Source organism: Orbicella faveolata, unplaced genomic scaffold (genome assembly GCF_042242905.1).
Source record: "Orbicella faveolata isolate gen_17 unplaced genomic scaffold, um_ofav_v1 contig_34, whole genome shotgun sequence".
NCBI lineage: Eukaryota > Metazoa > Cnidaria > Anthozoa > Scleractinia > Merulinidae > Orbicella > Orbicella faveolata.
Genome location: NW_028301563.1, coordinates 14913301 through 14938590, shown reverse-complemented (window position 1 = coordinate 14938590; position 25290 = coordinate 14913301). Strand labels below are relative to the sequence as shown.

The following is a 25290-nucleotide window of genomic DNA, read 5'->3' as shown; positions in this document are numbered from 1 at the left end:
GATTTTGATTGGTTTGGCGCAGAAATATTGAGCCCGCATACTGAAATCGAAAGAGAAGCGAATGAAAACAAAACACAAACCGTCCCGTGATGGCCATGGAGAGTGATGGCGGATTGTGGATGGCGGGAAGAATTAAGTTGAAACGTATATAAACTTAAGCCTGAGTATTCACGCTTTTGACGAAAGTCGCCACTTGTCAAAGGCGAAACGTACTTCAGTGGATGGAAGATAAACGGTAGGTATGATTTCTTTGCTTACAAGGCTGTAATTTATCGCTAGAGTTAGGTTCTACGTTCAGGAAGTTTGAATACCGTCAATATCACAATCGGGGAATCGAAATATATTTTTGGAGGAGAAAAAAAATTCGAGGACTTTCTTGAAAGGTGCTATGTTGAGGCTTATGGAATAATTTTTGATAACCTTTTCTTCTGCAAATCTTACTTCCCGCCAAATAATATGACTTACGCTGACGTGACAGGAAAGTGTCACGCAATATCGTAGTTTCATGGTACCTACAATTGTAGCTGTCATTGAAATCATAGTATTCTACTTATATTTTGTGGCTCTACATGATTCCAGGATTAGAATCTGAGGTATTTTACACATTGCCGGATAGTCATGCACTAAAGTGCTGTTTTGGTCCAGAAAATCACAAATCATTTGGAAAAATTGAAAGTTGCTCACTGAATAGACGTTGTGCTCTATAGGTTGAATGGTGGTATATTCATCCACAGTCGTACAATTAAGAACCATTTAATGAATGCCATGTGAACAGTACCACTTGAAAAAGCTGCTCAGTAGCTTTCATTTGAATGGTCGCAGACTGGGGTTTAACCCACAGACTTAAAAGATGAAACCACCCCTGTACAACATATTTAAACACTGCAACATGAACATATTGCACAATAGCTTTCAATTGTATGGTCATGCACTAGGATTTAAAAATTAGAACCACCCTGTACAGCATAATAAACAGTATCACATGAAATTTCATTTGAATAGTCACTCACTAGCGTTTCAGCTTGAGTTTGTTTGAGACTAGAATCACTTTGTACAACATAAACATAATCACATAAAAGTACTGTTAATTATATTTCTTGTTAGTGCATACACAACTCCATGACTTGGGTGCTTACCATTTGTCAGAATAAACCAGTTGGGATTACCATTGAATAATGGTAAGGGTTTTTCCAAAATCAGCAAACCAACTGAACGAAATGGTGCTTAAATACCATTTGCAATTCTACTTCCTGTAATTGTTTTCAGCTGATGAGAGGCTGGAAACTGGAAAATTAAGCAAATGGTAAGGAAATTTCCGCCCTTCCGTTCTTAACAGAAAAAGAGAACTACCTCTGAAGGTAGTCTACAATTTCCAAACTGATTTTCCTAAATCTCTGGATTTTTTCGCTAAATGGTAGGCACCCATGATCTCCAATGATATAATCTACATAATATTATCTAATGAAGCCCCTACCCACCTTACAAATAGTGCCCTGTCCGTATTCCCTTTCTCTGGCAACCCGCACACAAAATCTATTTATATATATGCCACCCCCGCTCCCTTGCCCTTGAAAAAAATATAACATGTTTTTCCTAGGTTGCTAAAATTATGGGATTTGTTGTTGTTGTTTGCCCTCTACAGGTTTTTATGCATTTCCTCCATTGCAGTAACCCAGCTTCCAATAACGGATACCTCCAGCATGAAGTTCCCCATCCACTCCCTGAGGACCGTCCTTGATAAATATCCCTGGGGGATACCTATGGAAATTTCAGGTATGTATCTAGTAAAGTGAATTTTAACACTTCTGATATTTTCAGATTTTATTATTTATACTATTTACATATTTTTTTTTACACTGTTGAAATTACAGTACATGTATGACAAGTAAAATATGCAGAGATAAGTGAATATTTTTTTGGTTTCAATTTTGCATAAGATGTAGTTAGTGCATTGTCACAAGAAGGACCAAACAAATGCTACTTAATTGTGACAAAAATAATTTTGGTCAGAAGGAAGTCCATCATTTTAGTGCTTGGTAATTTGCACAACAACTGGGTCTCCTGTTCAAAAATAAATGAGTAATTGGGTTGAAAAAAATAAAGTATGGATATTCACAAGCTAGTGTAGACTGATGGATGATGATTACGAATAAACGACTGAAACATACAACCTCTTTGGTACCAGAGTAATATGTACAAAAAAAAAAAAAGATAAATACCTATATACAAATATACAAAGATAAAACTAAAGATAAAGCTATACGCAAATCACCGAATAAAACTATAAGAGAAAGGTTAAACTACAGCCTGAAAATATAATAACTTAATTTTAAAATAGAAAAGTATTGTGATGTCGCCCAGGGTCAAGGCGAAAATAACAGGCCATCATGGAATATGGATATTTACAAGCTAGTCAAGATTTTGAATACTGATGATGAATAAACGACTGAAACATACGAGATCTTTGATACCAGAATAATATGTCCAGACACTTTTTGGCCTTAAGATAAAACTATATATACAAATCAACTACTAAAAACTATAAGAGGAAGGTTAAACTACAGCCTGAAATAATCTGGTAATAACTTAATTTTTAGGAAACGTATTGTAATGTTGCCCAGGGGTCAAGGCGAAATAATTTAATAGACCATCATTGTCACAAAGTTAGGATAACTTTTCGATCAGAGCCGCACTGAAAATCTCTCATAAACACGCGAAATAAAGGCTATAGAATGATAAGCGACAGAGGCGCCTTTTTAACTCACTTGTCAGGAAAATCTCTATTGCAATCTATAACCACAGGAAATTCGGCCCAAAACAAGAATAGCCGACTGTTTCTGATAATGTCACAAAGAAAACCCGAAAATTCCCAGACATGGTTAACACTCGCCTCGTAGCTTCGCTACAGTGTCTTTCAGCCTTTTCAGATTACGAGGCTCTTTGTGAGCCAGTTAAGGCAGTGTACTTCCGATCAGAATCGGTTGTAGTTGATGAGCTGTGGCCACTTGGTAGAGCCTTCACTACTGGAAGCTTGTCTTGCCTTGTCGTGGAGGCACAGTGACGACATATTTGATCCAAATGAATTTGGGCTGGGACGGTTTCCAGCTGAAATCCATATTTCACTGCGATTTCAAGAGCCTGACAGGCAAATTCCTTGGCTGAGGCATAATTGCCCTTCATGAAGCAAAGCTCTGAACGTGTCATCGAATACTTTACTCTTGCAGCTACCGGAGAATTTTCGAGATCACGATGGCTGCGGTGATATTCGTCGAGGTGCTTTTCCGCCTGTCTCGCTGACCCTTTCTTCACTCTTTCACATTGACCTGGTTGGGAATGGCAATTAGTCGTTGGAAGAGACAGACGTGCCAAATACAGCAGCGCAAAACTTTGTCTCGCTGTGTACAAGTGACTTTCATCCGACAGTTTCCTACACCTGTCGATGCATTGACCAAGCCTTGTGCATGCCTCTTTGTTGCAGTGCTTTGTATCGTTTGTCAATGTTGCGAACGCCATATGCGAGCGTGCTACTTCATAATCGAGAAGGGCGAGAGCGAACTTAGGCATGGTTGAATTGACGTTCTTTAACCTCTCACCACTTTCCTTTGCGTCTTCCACGCATTTAAATGCCTTCCCCAACTTCTTGGGCAGCCTTCGAAATATGCTTGCGGAAGCAACATTTCCAAGGACTATCAAAACATCCTGTAACGCTCCACTGATCGCACTTGCTTCATTATTTACAATGTTTAGACACTGTTTTGCCTTTCTCTTTGCTGCTTTTAAACTTTTCTGATATGTTAACTTAACACTTTCTTCCAACAGGAGAAGGCATTTAATCTCTGGGTATCTGTCGTATTTGGTTTTACGTCGAAGTAAGGCTTTTTCGAATTCCAGCCATTCCCCTCGGTCGCGCAAAGGATACAGCTTATCCACTATTCTGCACATTACGGCAAACACCTTTGCCAGTCGAGGTTCTACTCCTGCGGACGGTAACTGAAGAGGTGATGGAAATAACAGATCAGTTTGTTCAGGATGGCTTGTCTGGTCGCTGGTAAATGTTATGTTTCCAATAGCCACAATATATGAATCTTGCACACTGATATTATTCACAACAGCAGTAACAGTGGGTCGAGTGCTAATCTGGGTTTCTGCACCGACTGTATTCTGTTCTTCTGGCTCTATAGTGGCATAAACCACCGTGATATTCTTCATTCTTTGCTCTGATGTCTGAATGTTGATCGTAGTGTTGTCGCCGGTCACCACATTACCGACTTTGGAAATGTTGATGTTATTTGTGCAAGTTACTGCATTCGGCGACTCAATCAAAGCCCTTTCGCTTCTTTTGGCACAGTGATCTCCCTGATTTCTGTGCCTTTCCGAGTCGTCTCCGTTTGGTCGATCTTCAATTTGGATGTCGTCCTTATTTTCGTCTTGTCTTGAATCGGCATCAGCAGGATGGTTCGAAAAAGGGCAACAATCAACCACGCCAAATGCATTTCTACTTCTTCGCAAGAAACCTGACAGTGAACTGAAAGCTCTTCCCATTGTTTCTGTAGCCTGGCAATGCTTGCAGATTGACCACGGACAGAAATCGTACAATTGCTCAGTGTGACATGGGATGACAAACGTAGCTGTAGTTTAACTAGTCGAATTTGAAAGTGGAACTGTTCCTGGAAGAAGGATTTGTTTTTGTAGACGTGAAAATATCGAGCCCACGCAGAGACCGGCTGATACTTGATACTTAAAGGCCAATCATTTTACCCTATCAGGGTTTGGAACGTTCTCCCCATCTCAGGCCCCCCATTTCAGACCCCCCATCTCAGACCCACCATCTCAGGACCCCATCTCAGGCCCCCATCTCAGGCCCCCCACCTCAGACCCTCCATCTCAGACCCCCCATCTCAGGCCCTAAGCCCCCCACCTCAGACCCCCCACCTCAGACCCCCACCTCAGACCCTCCACCTCAGACCCCACGCTTTTCGTGTGAGACTACTATATCAGGCCCAGACAATGTCAGTTATTACGTTTTTCGCGCAAGACTACAATATCAGGCCCCGAACATGACACCTACAATCTCAGACCCCACGCTTTTCGTGTAAGACTATCAGGCCCCGACAATGTCAGTTATTACGTTTTTCGTGCAAGACTACAATATCAGGCCCCGAACATGACACCTACAATCTCAGACCCCACGCTTTTCGTGTGAGACTACAACAGTGATCAGAAACCCTCGAACCATCGCCAAAGATTCATTTTTCTGGCAATCTCTCAGCCGCGTACATTTATGAGCCGACATACCAGCCTCTTGAACGGGTTTATTTATTTGATTAAGAAGAGGCCAAATGTGAAACTTCATTTTAAAATTTCAGTCAACGACATGTATTTACGTGGAATAAATTGGTCATTTAATGGGAGGATCAGGGTTTGGAACGTTCTCCCCATCTCAGGCCCCCCATTTCAGAGCCCCTACCTCGGACCCCCCACCTCAGACCCCCACCTCAGACCCTCCACCTCAGACCCCCACCTCAGACCCTCCACCTCAGACCCCACGCTTTTCGTGTGAGACTACAATATCCGGCCCCGACAATGTCGGTTGTCACGTTTTTCGAGCAAGACTTCAATATCAGGCTCCGAACATGACACCTACAATCTCAGACCCCACGCTTTTCGTGCGAGACTACAATATCAGGTACACGACCCCACAAGCTTGTTAGCTTTGACGTCTTTTATCGTGTATAAATAAAGGTTGTATGTATGTATGTATGTATGTATGTATGTATGTATGTATGTATGTATGTATGTATGTGTGTGTGTGTGTGTGTGTGTGTGTGTGTGTGTGTGTGTGTGTGTGTGTGTATGTATGTATGTATGTAAACCCGACCTGATATGATCGGGGTCTGATATGGTACGTTGGGGTCTGATATGGTAGGTCAGGGTCTCGTATTGTATGTTGGGGTCTGATATGGGGGGCCTGATATGGTAGGCCACGTTCCAACTCTAATAGAATGGGAGTCCATACCCTCTGGTTGCAAGTAGACGACTTATTTTCACCTATACGACATTGCTTAAACCGGTATTTGAAAATAGTGAAAGAGGCCTTCCACTACTGTCGATGAATATAACTATAAAAATTTCGGGCGTGAAATTATACAAATATCCCAATAAAGAAATGCTATAAAATCACCTTACGCTTGATCTTTATCAACGTGTTATACACTTCTCGTCAGTCTACCTTATTGCATAGAAAAGCTTCGGTACAGTAAACGAGTAATGCATCAGTCAATTCCAGCAGTGCCCATCCCCCCCCCCCCCGGGCAACCGCGGGGCATTTGCTCACGTTGTCAGTCCCGGGGGTGGGGCATCTTCAATTTTATCGCGGCCCGGGGGCTGGGCATTTGCGTACCTCGGGGCGACCCCCGCACATTTGACATACGTGAATATGAATTCATCGGGAAAGACGAGGCGCTTGTAGAACAATGACTTGTCCGTCAGGGACTAGAGAAACTTGTAGATGTTTTAAAGGTGTGTTTTCTCAATTTTAGGTATTTCTTCATTACTTGGAAGCATATAAATATAAGCGACAAGGTGACTATATTTTGTTTATCACAAAATAATCACTGACGTGAACACGACTATTTTGCATTTCGCATTCAAAACTAGCCTAGCATTTTTTAAAGTCATGAAAGTGGAGTTAAAATACTAAGGTTGGCGAATTCAAATGATGCGATCTTCAAGACAGATCTTGCGAGCTTAAAATGTAATGCATCATCATTTAAAATGTCTTGATTCTTCACAGAAAAAGTAGCCTGCGAAAACAGGCACCTATCATCGCTCGCGGCTGGAAGCACGTCCGCCGTGATCCTAGCTATCCTCTAGCAAACTGTTAAAAACAAATATAAAGAAATAAATATAATCAGAATCAACTAACACGTACTGTTGTCCTTGAAGTCTTACCGTTGCATTAAAATACTGAACAGTTGAACGTTTTATTCACGGATTAGTAAAAAAAATCTGTAGAGGGGTTGGAAGGCGACGATCCCGGGGGCGGGGCATTTGCCCTCTTTCTTCGTCCCCACCCCGGGGCATTTAGACAGCTTATGTGTCCCCACCCAGGGACACATAGGGACGTCCCACCTAGGGACGAATGCTTGCTTCAAAAATGTATTTTAAAAGTATTTATAATTTATATATTTCCTAACAAAATAGTACCAGAATACGGTAATAAGAAACGCGATGCTGTGAAGTTTATAGGCTAGAAAGGAAGTTGCAACAATGGCGACTTTCTCTTCCAGTGAACTTGCAGTTTGTTATTCGTAATAGCCATATTTCATAATAATTTCAGTACATTACTGAAGAATTACTGTATTTCTTAGCACAACAGTTAACATAAAGTTAAACCCGACACAGAAAACAGTCAATCCCGACTGATATGATCGGGGTCTGATATGGTACGTTGGGGTCTGATATGGTAGGTCGGGGTCTCGTATTGTATGTTGGGGTCTGATATGGGGGGCCTGATATGGTAGGCCACTTTCCAACTCTAATAGGATCCCATTTTAGCTCTATAGTGACGTAATTTGCAGCATATCCAATCTCGTTCCCAGACATAGCTGCCTCTCTTAGCCGGCGAAGCCTTGGCAAGAGGATAAGGTGCTAATTCAACGCTGGTTTCGTCTCGGACTAAAACCTTTTGATTACAACACCTACAGAACTTTTAAGACGAAATCGAGCAATTTCAACTTTTAGTGGACAGAAACCTTGCACCAGAATAATTTTATACGTAAGTATATTACAGTCCATTTTGCATTTTCGAAAAGCTAAAGATAAAAATGTTTGCCTCAAATAACACCAAAAACAATTTCCCATGGGAAGGCGAGGAAATAAATTTCAAAGTCGAGAGAAACTGTACAAACATTGGTAACATTTGGTCATCAGTGTCATTTCACCAGTACTTTCAAGTGTTTCATATTAACTTCAAGATATGTTTTCGACATTTGGTGTTTTTAGAAATTATTTCTTTTGAGAAGATATTTAAAACAGTCGCATAGAAGTTTTCAATGCATTGTAACTAATGTTAGTACAAAGCTTTTGTCCACTTCGTATTCGAACTTCTGGTGGATTCCCTCTTAACAGAGTTGACAAAGGGAATTTAAAACAGAAGTGAAATTCTGGTCGTAATTGTTTTCATATGTTTCTTAATAGAGCAATTCAGTAAAAAGTCTCCCCTTTAGCCAGTTTTTATATTTCTGAAGACAATGGTGGTGATGTCTGTAGGATTCCGACGCTTCCCCCACCCCCTTAAATCGAACTTTAAAGTTCTCCTTTAGCCACACCTATCCAAGATGACCAAGCACACGGAGCTTGGTATTCAATGACGTCACTTCTGATAGTGTTCATGAACAAGGCGTTCGCTGCTAAATAGAAACGTAAAAACTATGCTTCATAGTTTGCGTTTTCAACAATTCGTAAAAGCCGTTTGAAAATGCTTCAACTGCATGCATACCGTTATGGTAAGATTTGTTTACTTTAGGTATTTCAAGAGAGAGAGCTTATTGAGAGGGGATGCCTATCAGGTACAAGCGCTTACTTTTTTTCGATTTTTACATCTGATTGTGGACAATACGTAACAAAAAAACAAAACAAAACAAAAACAAAAAACAAAAAAAGAGAATACCAGTAGAAACCTGAACGCAAGAGCTGTACCAAAAGTGGCTGTGATAGTCATAAATTGTGAACAACAGCCTCCATTCGGCGTGAAAATATGCTCGGGTATCCGTCCGCGGACATTATCTGTTCCGAGAAGCAAGCAGTTGTCGAGAGCGGTAAAGGAGGTAAGCTATGACCTTCGTTTATATTTAGTATCCTTCGGAACTCGCGAAATCTTGTGAATATTATGGAATACTGCTCGGATATTCCCCAGTTTTAGCTGAGACATATTTAGTCAGGCAACGCGTTTAAACCAATAGCGCGCGGGCGGAATTATGTGATTGTTATAATGTGCAGTATTACCTGTAGATGAGAAAGCAGATTTCACAATTCATTCGTCTATTCAGTCTACTCTATGTCAATGTCTTCAATGTCACTTTTGATATGTCGGCGCTTTTTGGAATAGGGGCGCTTATTCAAAAAAAAAAAAAAAAAAACAGCACTCAATTGGGAGCCCTTATTAGAAAGGGCGCGCTCCTCGGAAGAAAGGCAAGAAAGTGCATCATTACGTAATAACGTGCTGGAAAAAAATCAAAAAATACATCGATTTACTGGTAATCTGAAATGGTCTTGGAATCGAAGGGGTAAGAGTTGTGATATCTGCCAAGATAACCTATACTGTAGTTGCAGCATTCCAAGGCTTCATGGTAAGAAATGGTTACGATCTTGACCTCTTGAGCAGGGCTGTTTGTGTAAGACAACAAGACATGTACAACAGAGCTTTAACAAACCAACACGTTTATTGCTGTAATTCACCGTCTATTTAAAATTGACAATACAGCAAACTAATAACAGGGCGGGATTAATATTTTGCGAAAAACAGGAGATTCTTATTAGGCTACATTAGAATATTAGAATATTAGAAAGTGCATATAAACCAACCATTAATATAAACATTAACCATGACACCCCTTACACTAATCAGTATTTCTCCATAGAAAATTGATTTACTTAAGTTGTTCCGATCATATTGAAACTGATAACTAGTCAAATTCTCTCACTTAAGGCACGATGGAATATAAGAAAACTTGTGAGGAGAATTTAAATCTTGAGTTAAAGGTAGTTGCTTGGCAATGGCCAAATTGTTTTATCAGAATTAATCATAAAGCTATTTGGTATCAAAAGATGAGCGGTGTTGGAAATCGTTTCAATCTTGTAAAACAGAAGACAGAAGTAGTTTCTTATACAAAGAGAGGCCTTTTTTCTAGTTTTAACTTCTTAACTAGTTCCACAGAAGGCAGAAGAATCATTTCTTATCTTCCTGAAGTTATTGATGGCATAAGCTTTTGGGCCAGCTTTGGCTCTGAGAACATGCAAGATTTGAGTATTCAACTTATGCACAAAAATTGGCGATCTCTCTTTTACATAACCAATGGAACACAGTAGAAATATCATTGAGGTAACTTTTTATTTTTTGCCTCTTCTAAATCTGCCCCTGTTGTGTGATGGTGTACCCACATAATATAGCTTGACTTTGCTTTTATTAAATCTGTCTGCACCCGACTCTTTAAAATTATTATGCATGTTCTAACACTCACTGTTCTTGAACCACGGACAATTAACAGTCTGAACCACAATGGTTACATCTCGGGATTTGATTATTTCCTCTAGCTTCTTCGTGGCAATTTTCGTAGCAGATTTCATTACAGGGTTCTCGTGGCTTCAAAAAGTAGTTAGCTTCTTTGCTGTCCTCGCGAACATCGAAGTGATTCATTCGTTCTGGAAAGACAAGAGGTCGATTTCATGTACTTCGAATACTTGTAAAACTATTAAAACTATTTCCTCAATGGTGACTATTAAAATAGCTTAAAATTTATGATAGCGTGTTTAGTTTTAGCTGAGGGATAGTTTGAAAATAGTTTCTGCCTTGTCTGGTTATCCCCGTCAAATCCAAAGGCAGAGTTTTACAATACTAAAAAGGTATTTAAGTCTTGTTATGGTTGACGAGCCGTGTCTATTCTTTATTATAACAGCTTTAGATGCAGACGAGCGATGCTTGTACAAAAAAGGCAGTTTTGCTAATGAACTGTGTGAGTTAATGGTAACTTGTTTCTGGGTAACGAATCCACTTATTCACTGAAACTTTAAATTTTCAAGGTGACTGGGGAAAATTAGATGTCTACAAGTAACTGTCTTTCTTACGCCCTCACTTCGTCCCGCCCCTCCCCCCTCCCCAAAAAAAGGAATAAACGAAATAAAATAAAACTCCTCTTATTTTAGCGATAAGGGTACAGTCTGCAATGCAGTGATTTACGATGATTTACTTCATCATCATGTACATCCTTTGGGAGCAGCCTTCTTTCATATGATTTCCAGTCCGCACTGCTCACTCTCGAGAGTGTGTTTACGATTTTCGTTTTGTTTCATGTAAGACATCACAAAATGTAAACATTTCGAAACTACTAACATGAAGTAAATTGAAAGTTTCATGTCAAAACCGTCATTATGGATGCGAAGTTGTATGCTTCGTTATTTCTCATATCACTTGATGAAACAACTTCGCAGTTGTAAAAATCAATGAAGCCGTTGGAATGAGATTTTGAAAGGTCTCAAAGATAAGGTATGTGGTTCGTAACGAATAACATCGATTCGCATTCCAGCGAGTGAGACTTTTTATGTTTACAAACATTAGAGTGCTGAGACTGCGCAGTACGGACTAGAAATTACCTTTAAGCATCTTAATTTTATCCCTTTCATACTAATTAGGTTGTGTTATTTTAGTGTTATATTTTCACTTTTTTTCTGTTTCGCGCATTAATCCTTAATTGTTCTTATTTTCATCACACACTATTAAACTGTTCATTGCTCCTTTTCTGTTGGTATTCTTGTAAACTGATGATGGATGATGTTTCATCCGAAACATGTCTTGTTAATATAATGTCAGTGAATTTCAAACACATCTTGCGTGGTTTTAAAAAGCATATCTCATTTTGCACAGCTAAAAAGCCTTGGAAATCTTCTTTTGTAGTAATCGGTGAGATTTTGATGTGTTAGTAGTAACGACAAAAGAATGGTTGCCCATTAATAAAAAAAATCAGTTCCAATGAAAGGAAACATACCTCTTTTATCTGCTAGTTTATACTGGTAACTGGGTCCTCCATCAGATCGTCTGTTATTGTAACGCGGTCCGTCGTCTGATAGTTTATGGTGGTAACGCGGAATGCGTGACGTCACGGCGACAATGAGAACCGCAAGTATGACAACACTGATTATAGTCTTCATGATGACAAAATGCAGCTTAAGATGAAATCAAGGTCAAAATCTGAAAGAAATGTATAAATAAATGTATCAAAAACATAATATTACATATGATTTGTATCGCAAACCTAGATTATGGGCTTGAGATTTCTGTGAGGTGATGGTTGATGAGGCCAGGGGCTGAATCGACATGTATAAGCAGTATTTATTATATTTCACGCTTTGCACGTGGACTGTTATTTAAAAAATACAAACATGTACCGTGTTTTTATCGAGTTATAGAAACACGAGTTGAAGTTTGGGAGAACGAGAGAAATTTTTAACCAATCAGCGCGCGTATTTTCTTAGGACTGTTTTGTAAAGTGTATGTATGGGTAATCAAATGGCGACAAGTGAAATAGGAAATAATTTCACGTGCTTTTTGTCAACACAAACTTTTGGAATTTTGGCATAGCGTGAGTGATTTTTTTCAAAATTATTTTAGGAGCATACCATTTCATTAGCTTTTCATATCATGGGTGACAAATTTTGCTTACAATCGTGGATTGTTGACTTGCTTATTGTGTAGAGAAATTTCGCGCCAAACGTTGCCATGGCAATTTTGTAATTTCACTCGTGAAATTATAAATGAACGCTAAAATTTCGATTCAGTGTTAAGGAGTAACTTGTCACCCATGATATGAAATGCATAAATGCTGCCGTAGCCAACCATGCATTCTAATCTTTTAGCGAAAAAATGTGAAGCGAGAAAACGACGAGCTGGGAAGTATCTGTCCTTATCCGGGTCCATTCTGTACTTTGCTTTAACAATTAGATTATGGACTCGAGATGTCTATCACGTCATAGTTGACGAAGTTAATTCTCGCGTGTGCAAATCAGGGTCGAATAATGTAATAATTGTTTTGGTGTAAAAATCTATTAGACAACTGGTAAATTGTACAAATCTCCTTCACAGACAATTCGAAAACTCAAAGAAGCGGTCGCCAAGTGGTCTCTTATTGGTCGCCGATAAGAGAACGGCATTCGTGGTCGAACGCCATTAGGTTTATACGTATTGCAAGGTTAGTCAATCGATAAACCGATAATCGATGTTAATCGATAAAAATCGTATCGATGATATCGATTGCCGATTGCAGTCGATGAAAATCGATGAAGAAAAAAAGTTGTAATTTATCGATTGGCGATAATAATCGACGGCGATTGATTCATCGTTTGGTATTGACTATTATCGATTGTTATCGGAAATTATTTTTGTCCTTTTACAAGTTACACTGATAAAATATTTGACAAAATTTGTCTATAATAGTTTATAATGGTCTTGTTGATATCAATCTTCGATTGATATCGGTTATTATCGATTAATATCGAATGTCATTTGATCGATTGACTGCGCCTGGACTTGTTAGGTGGTATCTCTTTCATATGGAAAGCCTTATGTTCTCTGGTTCAGTTGAACGTAGTCTTACTAACGAATTTTATGTTGAAGAAACTTCTGTACTGTGTTGGCAGGAACTCGCTGACAAGAGACAATGCCTTAACAATAAGGTTTGCGCAGTGTTGAAATTCGAGAAGCTTACCTTATGTGAGCGAGTGATCTCAAACTGGCGGCGTGAGGTTCAGGAGTTGACTGCAAGTGAGCTGATATATGTCGTAAAATATATTTCGCCTTAGAGCATTTCATTAATAAAGTCTGTTTTCTGATTGGCCACGGAGTTGGTGTTGTAGTAGCACTAATTGAACGAGAGTGATTTGTTCTCATTAGGCGTTGGTCTGTTAGTTGGGTTCAGTGATTTGTTAAGAAATCTCCGTTTCGGGTCAAAACTCACTAGAGATGTCGCAGTGGTGAAAAACGAAGCCGATTTCTAAAGTGTTTTCTTCTTTTGTGTTTTCTGAATGACAGTGCGTTAAGGAAAATTATCCCTGGAGGGGATGCATATATTTAATCTCTGAACTAAACCTCCAAATGTTTTCTACCGGTATTCAATTTCTATTACATTAAAACGGCGAAAAAGAAAATCTTTTTTTGTTCTAAATGGACGGAAATATAAACACGTAAAAATACAGTTGGACAGTACATTATCCTAATGAGCTGTTGGCAAATCAGTTCTTTGGTTCAGCGATTCGCTAAGAGCTTTTGCTAAGTAATAAATAAATTTGATCTCCATGAGGTAGGGTGTTGCTTTTTTGTGTTTTATAGACAGCGAGGCGCCTACCTCGGCGATTATTTTTAAAATTTGAGCTTGAAATTAAAAAAATAAATAATAATAATAATAGCAATAATAATAATAATAATAATAATAATAATAATGATGATGATAATAATGATAAATCAATAAAAATAAGAATATTAAAAAATCATAATAATGAAAGAACTTTTGAATTGAATACAACAGGGAAAACATGTTGACTCTGATGTTATGTGTTCTCAATTTTTACTCTGACGTTCATAGTGTGATATTCTACCCTGAGTATTGTTACTTATGACATGGTAATAAGTTATAATGGGGAATCGCTCTGGCTTGGGACAAGACCGGGCCACACTAGAAGCAGGCAGCTAGATCAAGCCCGACTTACTCGTTGGGTAGAAGAGTGGGTCGCCAACCTCTTCGCTTTCGCGGCTCCGAGTAGAGTTATGGGTGCAACATTCTTTACTGTTATTTGCATAATCCCCAGAGTATCAATTACCAATGCAAATTGAGTGTTCATAGTGATCAGCGATCAATTGATGGTCTTAAGGCAGCGATGTCCAAACCCCAAGCGACCTTAAGACTCTCTAGGTTTGACATTTTACAGTAAAAGCTTAGTTCCCTGCATCTACAAAATCCAAGCGATGTTTAACATCCCAGCTCAAGAGGTGTTCCGCGAGGTCGATTTCTTGGTAGTTATTGCAAAGAAACAATACACTGATGTCAGTTCAAAAGACGAAAATTTCCATTACCCAGCGCTACGTTTTTCATTTCTCCGCTTCTTGCGAAGGTAGATAGTTTCTACAGAAGTAACATCAATTGACTAAACTTTACTTTGATGCGTTCGAGATTTTGACTGAACTGGGTGTACGGGTCAATAAAACTTTTTAGAACTTTGAGCAGGATTTGCGGATTCTCAGTAATCTGAACCCTCCAAATTACAGGTGCGATTGGAACTTTTGAAAACTTTTACTAACTGCCCCAGAGATAACAAAGCGTATTTTGAATTGGAGCGGGCTTACACGCGAGCGCCAAGGGCGCTAACTTGTAAGGGGTCTGTAGATATTTTATGTATGTTTTGCTTGAAAATGTGAAGGGGGGGGGGGGGGGGTTAAAGCCCTCCCCCAGCCTCTTCACTCCGCCGTCCCTGTGCCTTTAGGGGAAATTCCTTACCGCTGGTTGCATAAGCGTGGCATGGTTTGTATTTACAAGTAAGGAGAGCCGCCAAATCTCCAACAGCACCATTAGTTTCTTTTACGGTAAAAGGAGAAAAAGAAAAAAAATGAAAACAAGTGAACGAACGCACAGAGCAGGTGAAAACCTACTCACGGTTGATATTGTTTGCCTCTCTGGCTCAGTGATTGGTATTAGAAATTGTCGATGCGAATCAAACACTGTAAAGAGGTCCTTAGAATAACAGAATGTTGCTTTGGCGTCGATTAAGGTCCGGCTAAACACACGCAACGTTTTAACGCAACATATTACAACAATTTTACGTTCAACATGTTGCACACGTTTGGCCAGCCTGTTACAAGATGTTGGATGGTGCAACTGGTGGCCAAGTGCAATATGCTGTGCGCAACAATGTTACAATCATTCGTTGAAATGTTTCGTGCGTTTAGGCGGGCGTTTTAGATCAAAAGCGCAGTGTGCCAAGACTAGATTGCGATTTGAAGAATTTATTATTACTGACATCCAGCGATCTATCAAAATCTGTATATTACAAACGACAGAATAACTCAGTTGATTACGCTCATCACAATTCACTATAATCTCAAATTTGATTGCTGTTTTGCCTGAATAGCCTTTATTTTCCACCAACTTTCCAGAAACCTAACAAGTTAACGGAGTAAATAATTTGTTCAGGCTCTTCCAAACAGAGTATTCGTCTCAACTCATTGCTTAAAGTGATTTAAATTTTGCTGCAAATTAAAGACATTTTCTTAAAGTTGACGTGGGTAAAGTTAGTTTATTTCCTTGCAACGCGTTGATATGACAAGAGCAAGAATAATGATCAACGTGTCCAAAAAAAAAAAATGTCTAAAAATAGGAGACAAGTATAGGAAAAGCAATGGCGTTTGGGCACTTTTCTCACTCCTACCGCATTGAAGATTCACGACTGGGGATTTAAAATGCATGCAGAAATCATAACATTGCACGAAATGAAAAATACGAAATATTTTGGGCCTCACAGCTTTGATTTTGGTGCAAAAACAGGGTCTCGTGCGTCGTGCTCAGCAAGTAAGTGTCGCTTGGAGTTGTCTCAATCTTAACAAAATATCTTATTCCTAGTTAAATTTAAAACTAGAAGAGGTCAAACCGGACGTTTTTATATTCAAGCGATGAAAAAATGGTCTTAAGCCCCGGCCAAACGATCGCAACATTTTAGTACAACATATCGCAAAAAGCCTATAGTTCAGTCAATGAAGGTTTATTTATGCGTCTCAAGAATCTAGTGCGTATCTCGCTGTGCGAGAAAGGTTTATTCAGTCTGTGAAAAGGCTCATTCATCCTAGTAATTATAATGAAGTTATTATCTTCGCTTTAAGAACTAGAATTTGAACTCGAGATTTTATGAGGTGTTAGGTGATGAAACCAAAGACCGAATCAACTATCATTTCCTAGAAATCGAGAAATTTCTAGTTGACGAAAAATAGCGCGGACTGAATCGTTTAAATTTGCAGTTTTGTGCGTGAGCCTCAGTTTTTAAACGATTTCGAGATTTTAACGACAGCAACTCGTGATTGTCCTTCTTTTTCAATCTAATCAATCATTTGTTCCTAACTGTTCCTTCGAAACTTCGGGAAAACGAGAAAACGTTGCCATTTTGTAGACCTACAACCACTGCACACCGATGTACGATTAGCTCAGCCAATCAGATCGCAGCATTTGCATTAGTATACGAAGTAACGAGTCGAATCTTTCTTATTTGTTTTATTGTCTTGAAGCTGCCCAACAAGATCATTTGCTTAATTAACACACCAAATTAATGAGTCTCAAAAAGCGCAGTTTTGGCGCCACGAAAAATCTTTATTACGTTTGGTCCGACACACACAAGCTTGTCGCAAATAATTTGCGCTTTCTTCTCCGAAAGAATCATGAACTCGCGACATGAAAAGCTAAAAGTAAAAGGCTCCTCAGTTTTTCAACTCTTACGAGAAACTTTATGCTTCTGCGGCACATTCACGGTGGTGGACACTGATAACAATAATATTCTGCGATCCCAACAAAGTCGACAAAGAAGAAATTTCAGTTTAGCACTTGCTCTGACTTCAATGCCGTTTGGCTTGGTGTGGTGGACAAAATTGAAAAGTTTTACTTACCGTGCAAGATTTTCAACCACAAAATGGCAGCACCGCAAACTTCTATAACGCACCTCAAGCCCCTTTGAAGTTCTACTGCGTTTTGACATTCGACCATGGCTTTTATGTGTGGAGCAAATTAGTATGATTTTGAAGTCAGTGAACCAGTTTATTATTTTTCTTTTGTAATTTGAGTATTTATCACTTATCATTTCCAGCCATTCTGCGCTGTGCACCAAGAGAAATAGTGATAATTTTAGAGCAGCATAAATTACCAGTTTAAGCGCTGATATTATGATGTGTTTGCATCACGTTAGCGCATCTCGAGCGTAACAGAATGAATCTCCGAAGGAATGATCAAACAAACGGATTTTAACAAGTAGCTATGACTTTTTGAGTCGACGAGCAAGGATCACTTAGTTGTTTATCAACTCGATGTTTCTAACAATCAGTTCAGAAGATGAATGTTCAAGATGAACAAAACGAAATAAAATGTTCTCCCCGGTTGATGCGCGACACTTAATGGATATAAAAATTCAAAAGAAAATTAGAATTGAAAACTTGTAAGGTAGAAAATTTTAACGTGCCATCTTGAGAAAAATTACATCAGAAGATGTACTGTTGAAAACAGTTTCTGATTTTCGCAGAGCGCGTGCATCACGGACGTAACACAAAAGGAAAATATAATCTCCCAAGGAATGATCAGACAATAGGATTTTAAACAGTTGCTGTGACTTTTTTCAGTTAACAAGCAAGTTTTGAGTTGATGAAGGTAAATTAACCTCCATAGCGAATTAAAAGCCGACGTTGTGAGCGATAGCCCTTTCACAGAGCAAAGAAGTTCTATATTCCAACACGTTGAGTCGCTGGTCCTATTTAGCGCGCAGTTATTTATCAATTACATCTATTCTGCTTTGCCCGCCTGATTTATGATAAGCCTAAATCAGCATAAATTACTAGTTTTCGCAAAGCGCGCGCATTACGTGTTTATGTTTTTTCCAGTCTCGCGAGAACTTCAACTTTAACGAAGTGTGACTTTAGAATGATAAATCTTAACTAGAGACTACTTCTTTCTGCCAAAAACTGTGAGAATTTCAAATACAATCCTAGCAGTCATTGCAAAAGATGTACTGCTGTATTCTAATACCGCAAAATTCCGAAAGTAACGACTCCCCTTGGATCCCCCGAAAGTAGCGAGCCCACCACGGCGCCACACATAACCCCACCTCCAAAAATAGCGAGACCAATGTTCAACAGCTCTCAGATTTGAATAGCTATTAGTGTTGTTTTTTTGGTTGTCTGGTTGGTTGGGTTCAGTCATTTTCAAAACGAATGTCCGTCTCGGATCATAAATCAGTGAAAGGTTTGTAACCTTGCGTAAGGAAGGCGAATTGTAAAGTGTTCTCTATCCTAATGCGCCAATTTCTGATTATCATCGTCCCTTGAAGGTATTCCGTACATCGAAGGCATATCTCGTAAATAAACGAATAAAACTAGTCATTATTCCTAACGTGCCTCAAGAGCAGGTCGATTACGATGAAAGAGAAGACAGAAATACCTCTTATAGTTGAAGTAATATTGAATACACGTAAAGAGTTGGAAGTTTTATTGCCGGGCCGTTTTTGATACCGTAAAATGCCAGGTTTAAGCCACAATTACTTATGGTTTTTGGGACGAGCTTATATATGGGTGTGGAGGGGGGTGGGGGGAGGAGGGAGGGGTTGCTATAAGCGTTATAGGAAATAATGTTCTTTGTTGGGGATTACGAGTTTGGATTAGTCAAGCGGATTTAAAGCGATTGGTTCCGTAGGTGATTTTATACGCGTTTTGGAATTGTTGAGCGAGTAGTCTCACCGCGACCCGGAGCAGACAATTTTGAATTGAACAGAATAAAATGTGGCGTGGTTTGTCACAGTCATTTGCCAGAGGGCTCCAAAGAAACTTGTGCGTTGTATCGGTAAACAAATTGTGTTATTTTGGATAATTCACGAAATCGTAGAACAGAAAACCCAGTCTTCACCGGCGTGAGATCTGTTACTCTCGATAAAACCGGTCTATCTAATAATGAAAACAAGCAAAGCTGAAGTTAACTTCGAAACTTAACTCTAGTGATCAGGCGGTCTCAAAGTAACAGTGAATTCACAAGCAGACTGACAGAGGGTCGATTTAGTTAGCACAATATATATGGCACTGAATTTGTATAGCAGTAGCACTAATTAAACGAAAGGAATTTGTCCTCGTCAGGAGGCTAGTTGGGTTCAGTGATTTGTTAAGAAATCTTCGTTTCGGGTCAAGAATCACTAGAGACGTCGTTCGATGTGCAAAAGAAGGCGACTTCTAGAATCTTTTCCCTTTTCTCTTCTGATGATAATGTTGGTTTAAGCTAAGAATAGAACGATCTTAGTGACAGTTTGGAACGTAATTAGTCCCCAATTTTGAGTAGTTATCAGTGGTTGATTAGTTGGGTTCAGTGATTTCCTAAGAAATATCCTTTTTGGGTCAGAATCCCTGAAACAGAGTGTTCTTGAATTTCGAAGAAAGGTTTACGTTTTGTAGAATGTAAGGCGCCAATTTATGATTATTCCTCGGGGATATTCTCTACGTCTTGTTCTTTCACAAATACATTACAGCCGAACCTCCGGTTGCTACCACCTCTCGTAAGTAACCACCTCTCCTCAGCGACCAGTTTTCCAAAATACCAAACGTTTCCCAGCCAATCACTATATTTGGAACCTCTTGAAAGCGACCGCGACCAATTTTAGAGCCAAAAGTTTGAAATTTTCTTTTGTTTTTCACCTCCCGTAAGCGACCACTTGACAGATAATAGAGCAGAAATTAGATAAGTAGTACAAGAGACGGAAATTTCTCAATGTGAAGTACAGGATTTTCTCTAGAAATTGACTTTTCACATGAATAAAACATTTCAGTCATGGGGTAAGTCTCTGCAGTTACCATATGCTAATGAAGCAAAATTTTGACTCAATATTTTCTAAGCTCTCGTAAGAGACCACCTCCCATGAGTGACCACCTAGGCTTGACATTTTGGATGGTCCCTTACGGAAGGTTCGACTATAATAAAATCGGCCAAAGTTTCTTACGTGCCTTAAGAACAGGTCATTAGGATAAGGTGAGGAAAAAAAAAGAACAGGTTTTATTGCTGAATAAAATATTAAATACACGAACAGAGTTTGAAGTCTGCTTGGTTATGTTGATATTTTAGACGCGCGTAATCCTCTGGACGAATATAGGCAAGCGTTTTCTTGGTGCATCTAGTTTTCTTAGAGCATTTCAATAGGTCTTTCACTGGCCTCGGAATTTGTGTAGCAATAGCACTATTTCAAGAAGAAGGTCACCCACAAAACGTATATTTTTTGTCAACGCTAATAAAAACCTTGCACTAAGTTTAGCCATTCACCGAAGTTTCAGCCTCTAAAGTGCAGGTTTTCCCTATGAAATTCGTCTCCAAAGAAGCCCAAAATTCGAACATTATTGCCGCCACTTTGAAAAGTACTCAGCAACCCGGCCGCGTTTTCGTGACGTCATTCCATCCGAGAGATTTTACCCAAATGGCTTCCGACAAGCCTTTCAACTACCACTCTGGGTTATGGCTGCTCTAGAGCCATATTATTTTGAGCCAAACGCCGAAATGATAGCATTGAAGAAAGTGAAGTGGATAATCGCTCCGAAAAAGTAGATTTTGCTGAGCTTGTGAAGGATGCCAAGTCAGTTGCAGGTTTTTCTACTTCCCGCCAAGTTCGAATAGGACGGAATGACGTCACATAAACACGGTCTGGCTGCCAAGACAGTTTCAAAATGGCGGCCTCCGAAGTCGCTTCTTTCGAGACAAATTTCTTCAGGATAGCGGGCACCTCAGAGTCTGAAACTTAGGTGAGTGGAAAAGCTGAATGAAATTCCTTACCGCTGGTTGCATAAGCGTGGGATGGTTTGTGTTTACAAGTAAGGAGAGCCGCCAAATTTCCAACGACACGATTAGTTTCTTTTACGGTAAAAGGAGAAAAAGAAAAAAGTTAAAGTAAGTGAACGAACGCACAAAACAGGTGAAAACCTATTCACAGTTGATATTGTTTGCCTGTCTGGCTCAGTGAGTGGTATTAGAAATTGTCGATGCGAATCAAACGCTGGAAAGAGGTCTATAGAATAACAGAAGGTTGCTTTGCCGTCGATTAAGGTCCGGCTAAACACACGCAACGTTTTAACGCAACATATTACAACAATTTTACGTTCAACATGTTGCACACGTTTGGCCAGCCTGTTGCAAGATGTTGGATGGTGCAACTGGTGGCCAAGTGCAATATGCTGTGCGCAACAATGTTACAATCATTCGTTGAAATGTTTCGTGTGTTTAGGCGGGCGTTTTAGATCAAAAACGCAGTGTGCCAAGACTAGATTGCGATTTGAAGAAATTACTATTACGGACATCCAGCGATCTATCAAAATCTTTACATTACAAACGACAGAATAATTCAGTTGATTACGCTCATCACAATTCACTATAATCACAAAATTGATTGCTGTTTTCCCTGAATAGCCTTTATTTTCCACCAACTTTCCAGAAACCTAACAAGTTAACGGAGTAAATAATTTGCTCAGGCTCTTCCAAACAGAGTATTCGTCTCAACTCATTGCTTAAAGTGATTTAAATTTTGCTGCAAATTAAAGACATTTTCTTAAAGTTGACGTGGGTAAAGTTAGTTTATTTCCTTGCAACGCGTTGATATGACAAGAGCAAGAATAATGATCAACATGTCCAAAAAAAATGTCTAAAAATAGGAGACAAGTATAGGAAAAGCAATGGCGTTTGGGCACTTTTCTCACTCCTACCGCATTGAAGATTCACGACTGGGGATTTAAAATGCATGCAGAAATCATAACATTGCACGAAATGAAAAATACGAAATATTTTGGGCCTCACAGCTTTGATTTTGGCGCAAAAACAGGGTCTCGTGCGTCGTGGTCAGCAAGTAAGTGTCGCTTGGAGTTGTCTCAATCTTAACAAAATATCTTATTCCTAGTTAAATTTAAAACTAGAAGAGGTCAAACCGGACGTTTTTATATTCAAGCGATGAAAAAATGGTCTTAAGCCCCGGCCAAACAATCGCAACATTTTAGTACAACATATCGCAACATTGTTGGTCCAGCATTTGCAAGTTCCGGCCAAACGATCGCAACATTTGAACGCAACACTGCTGGGCGTAACATGTTGCGCTCGTTTGGCCACCCTGTTGCAACGTATTGCTACGTTTTGCGGCATAATGAGTATTGAAAATCGAACTAGTGCGCTTGCCCTGACGCAACATTTTCGCCCGAACCTGGCTAAACGACTAAAACATCATGCAACATCCTCAAATGTTGCTTGAAAAATTTGACCATTTTTCAAATTCGAGCCAACAACACCCAACATGTCGCAACACGTCGCAGCAGGGTGGCCAAACGCGCGCAAAATGTTGCGCCCAACAATGTCGTAATGCGTTGCGTTGAAATGTTGCGATCGTTTGGCCGGGGCTTTAAGTGAGCTCATTCTTTCTTACGACCATTAAGTCAAATCAACTTTAGGATTGCCTTGAGTTTTGTTAGCTAGTAAGAAAAGGACTCTTATCGTGCCGTTTCGGTCGCACAGTGTGGTTTTGACTGCCGCTGCATTTGCGGTTGCAGGTGTTTTTTGCAAGGAGGGGTTGAGGTTTATTCCAAGCCAATCTAAAATGTATTGGTAGTATTCCATGGCGTCAAAGTATTTAATAGTTATCATCTCGACCTCTTGGGCGGTGTGCAGTCGTATGTGGAAGACTACAAAACGTGTGAAAATTCATGTTAAAAAAACCCACACGTTTATTACAGTAATTCCCGTATTTGACAAGGCGGCACTAACCGATACTAATTTTTCGCGAATATAACACAATTGTTGACTGGTTGCATCTTTAATTTGCTTGTCCAAAACGCTTGCTGCATACATTAACTCTCTTGATTCTTACATGGAAGAAATATTTTAAAACTCTTAATCGAACATCAATCTACGAAAACTAAAATGTACTAAGGAAAAAGTAAAAATACATCAAAATTGCGTCATTTTGTAGACTAAGTGTAACGCTGTGTTTGCATTAGATATAACGTTGTGTTCACACTTCATATAAGGTCGGGTTCACACTTCAAGAACAAATCACTCCACGCTGAAGGATCTGTGTCTCTTGCGCATGCGCCTGAAAAAAGATATAAACCACTCATTAGTCTTTCATGGTTGCCAATCATTAGTGTTCAAATGTAGTCGTGACAGCCCTGAGCAGCATCTCATTTCTCCTTAGAGAATCAGCGCAGTTCTACCGATCTTAAGAACAAAGAAACCGATAGTCCAATTATTTCAACTAGTGCGCTATAGAATATAAGCAGACTTGTGAGGAGAATTTCAATTTTGATATAAAGTTTGTTATAATCGGAATTTCTCTATTCTGGCTTTCCTTTTCCTTGCCCTGTGCTATCAATTACCAGTAGTGAATTAGTCATTGCCCCTACAATAACTAATTGAAGAGGATTTAAAAGAACTTTCGCTTTGCAAACTAGAGAAAGCTTGTTCCTGTATTTAAGATAGGACAGAAAATTACTCCGTTATGATTGGCTAAGAGTAAGTAGAATAATCATTTTCAATCTTAGTAGATTTTCAAGGAATATAAAAAGGACTTATCCCACAAAGAGAGACCTTTTACTCGTATTTATCTCATAACGATGTTCGACGGAAGACAGAAGAATCATTTCCAATTTTCACAAATCTACTTATGGTTCGAGCTTATATTTCAGTTAATGCTCTGATCTTGCTTCAAATAAAACACCAAAAAATATTGCAATCTATTTTTTACATAATCAAGGCTGTTGAGAACAACATAGGGTTACGTTTATTGATACACAGAGAACAAAAGGGCAGATCTTTTCAATGGTGTATCCACGCAAAATAGCTTGACTTTTCTGATAGTAAAATCTTACTGCACTCGACTTTCTAAAATGATTATGCATGTTACGACACTCACAGTTCTTGAGAGACGGCTAATTAACTGCAGTCTGAACCACAATGGGAGCAGGTTCCGCTTGAATGGCCTCTCATAACTTCTCTCATACAGTTACTGTAGCAGCTTCGATCACAGGGCTCTCGCGGCTTCAAAAAGCCTCTTGTCTCTTGACTCTCTTTATCGATTGCGCGTACTTCAAAAGCATCCGGTTGTCCTACAAGTAAAAGATTCTGATATCATTTATTTCGACTACTTGCGCGAGTGTACTTCCAGGTTTTAATCATGAGGGACAGCTGTTTTTACTTGAGAGTCGAAAAGTAATTGGCATTACTTTGGATCACCATTGGCTTAAAAAAACTCCTGCCATTTTTTCATTTAATCAGATGTAAAACCAAAACCAATAGTGAGTTGTGCTCACACGTTTTCCAGCGCTTCATGTGAGCTTCAGGTATTTATTTCGAGTTTTGAGTGGTTCACTGGATTGTTCGTGTAATTTGTGACTGGCTGGGCAGAATGCTTTGGTTTTGATATTAATTGCGACGCTCGATTGAAAACCGCTCTATGTTGACGTATTTAGTTTTAGCTAAGGATTAGCCTGGAAACTATTTCTTCCTTATCTGTATATCCTTTTTCAAATAAAGGGGCTATGTCGGACCTTTTCAATGGCATGTTACGTTTGGTGAGCCGTGTCTTTCTTGTTTCTTCTTTCTTTTAAGATAAAGAGCTTCCGTTACAAGCGAGGAATGCTTGGACAAGAGGGAAGCTCAACAGGTTAAGTCAAATTGTAAGTAGTTTTCTTAAGAGTTGATGATAATTTATTTCTTGCTAACCCATCTTCCTAATTACCCCGGTGAAATTTCTCATTTCCGAGGAGAATGGTAAAATCAA

At 39.3% G+C, this 25290-nt stretch overlaps 2 protein-coding genes and 1 long non-coding RNA gene across 4 annotated transcripts; 1 reads left to right on the top strand and 2 right to left on the bottom strand.

Moving 5' to 3' along the window:
* The first annotated feature begins 68 nt into the window (after nt 1-68).
* LOC110065645 (uncharacterized) lies at nt 69-25290 on the top strand. Its single transcript, XR_016210097.1, has 4 exons — nt 69-235; nt 1643-1773; nt 10677-10744; nt 25119-25290. It is a non-coding gene; the product is annotated as an uncharacterized LOC110065645 (long non-coding RNA).
* Nucleotides 1804-4716, bottom strand: LOC110065703 (uncharacterized). The gene has a single exon (XM_089298925.1). The coding sequence runs from the start codon at nt 4540-4542 to the stop codon at nt 2929-2931; it is 1614 nt and encodes a 537-aa protein (XP_089155051.1). The 5' UTR covers nt 4543-4716; the 3' UTR covers nt 1804-2928.
* LOC110065647 (uncharacterized) lies at nt 9425-17562 on the bottom strand. 2 transcript variants are annotated; one of them, XM_089298949.1, is made up of 3 exons: nt 17411-17562; nt 11763-11965; nt 9425-10422 (listed from the first exon to the last, which is right to left on the bottom strand). In XM_089298949.1, the coding sequence occupies exons 2-3, from the start codon at nt 11923-11925 to the stop codon at nt 10262-10264; spliced, it is 324 nt and encodes a 107-aa protein (XP_089155075.1). In that variant the 5' UTR covers nt 11926-11965; nt 17411-17562; the 3' UTR covers nt 9425-10261. The 2 variants fall into 2 exon arrangements, with proteins under 2 accessions (XP_089155075.1, XP_089155076.1); XM_089298950.1 differs by lacking the exon at nt 17411-17562 and adding an exon at nt 13479-13554.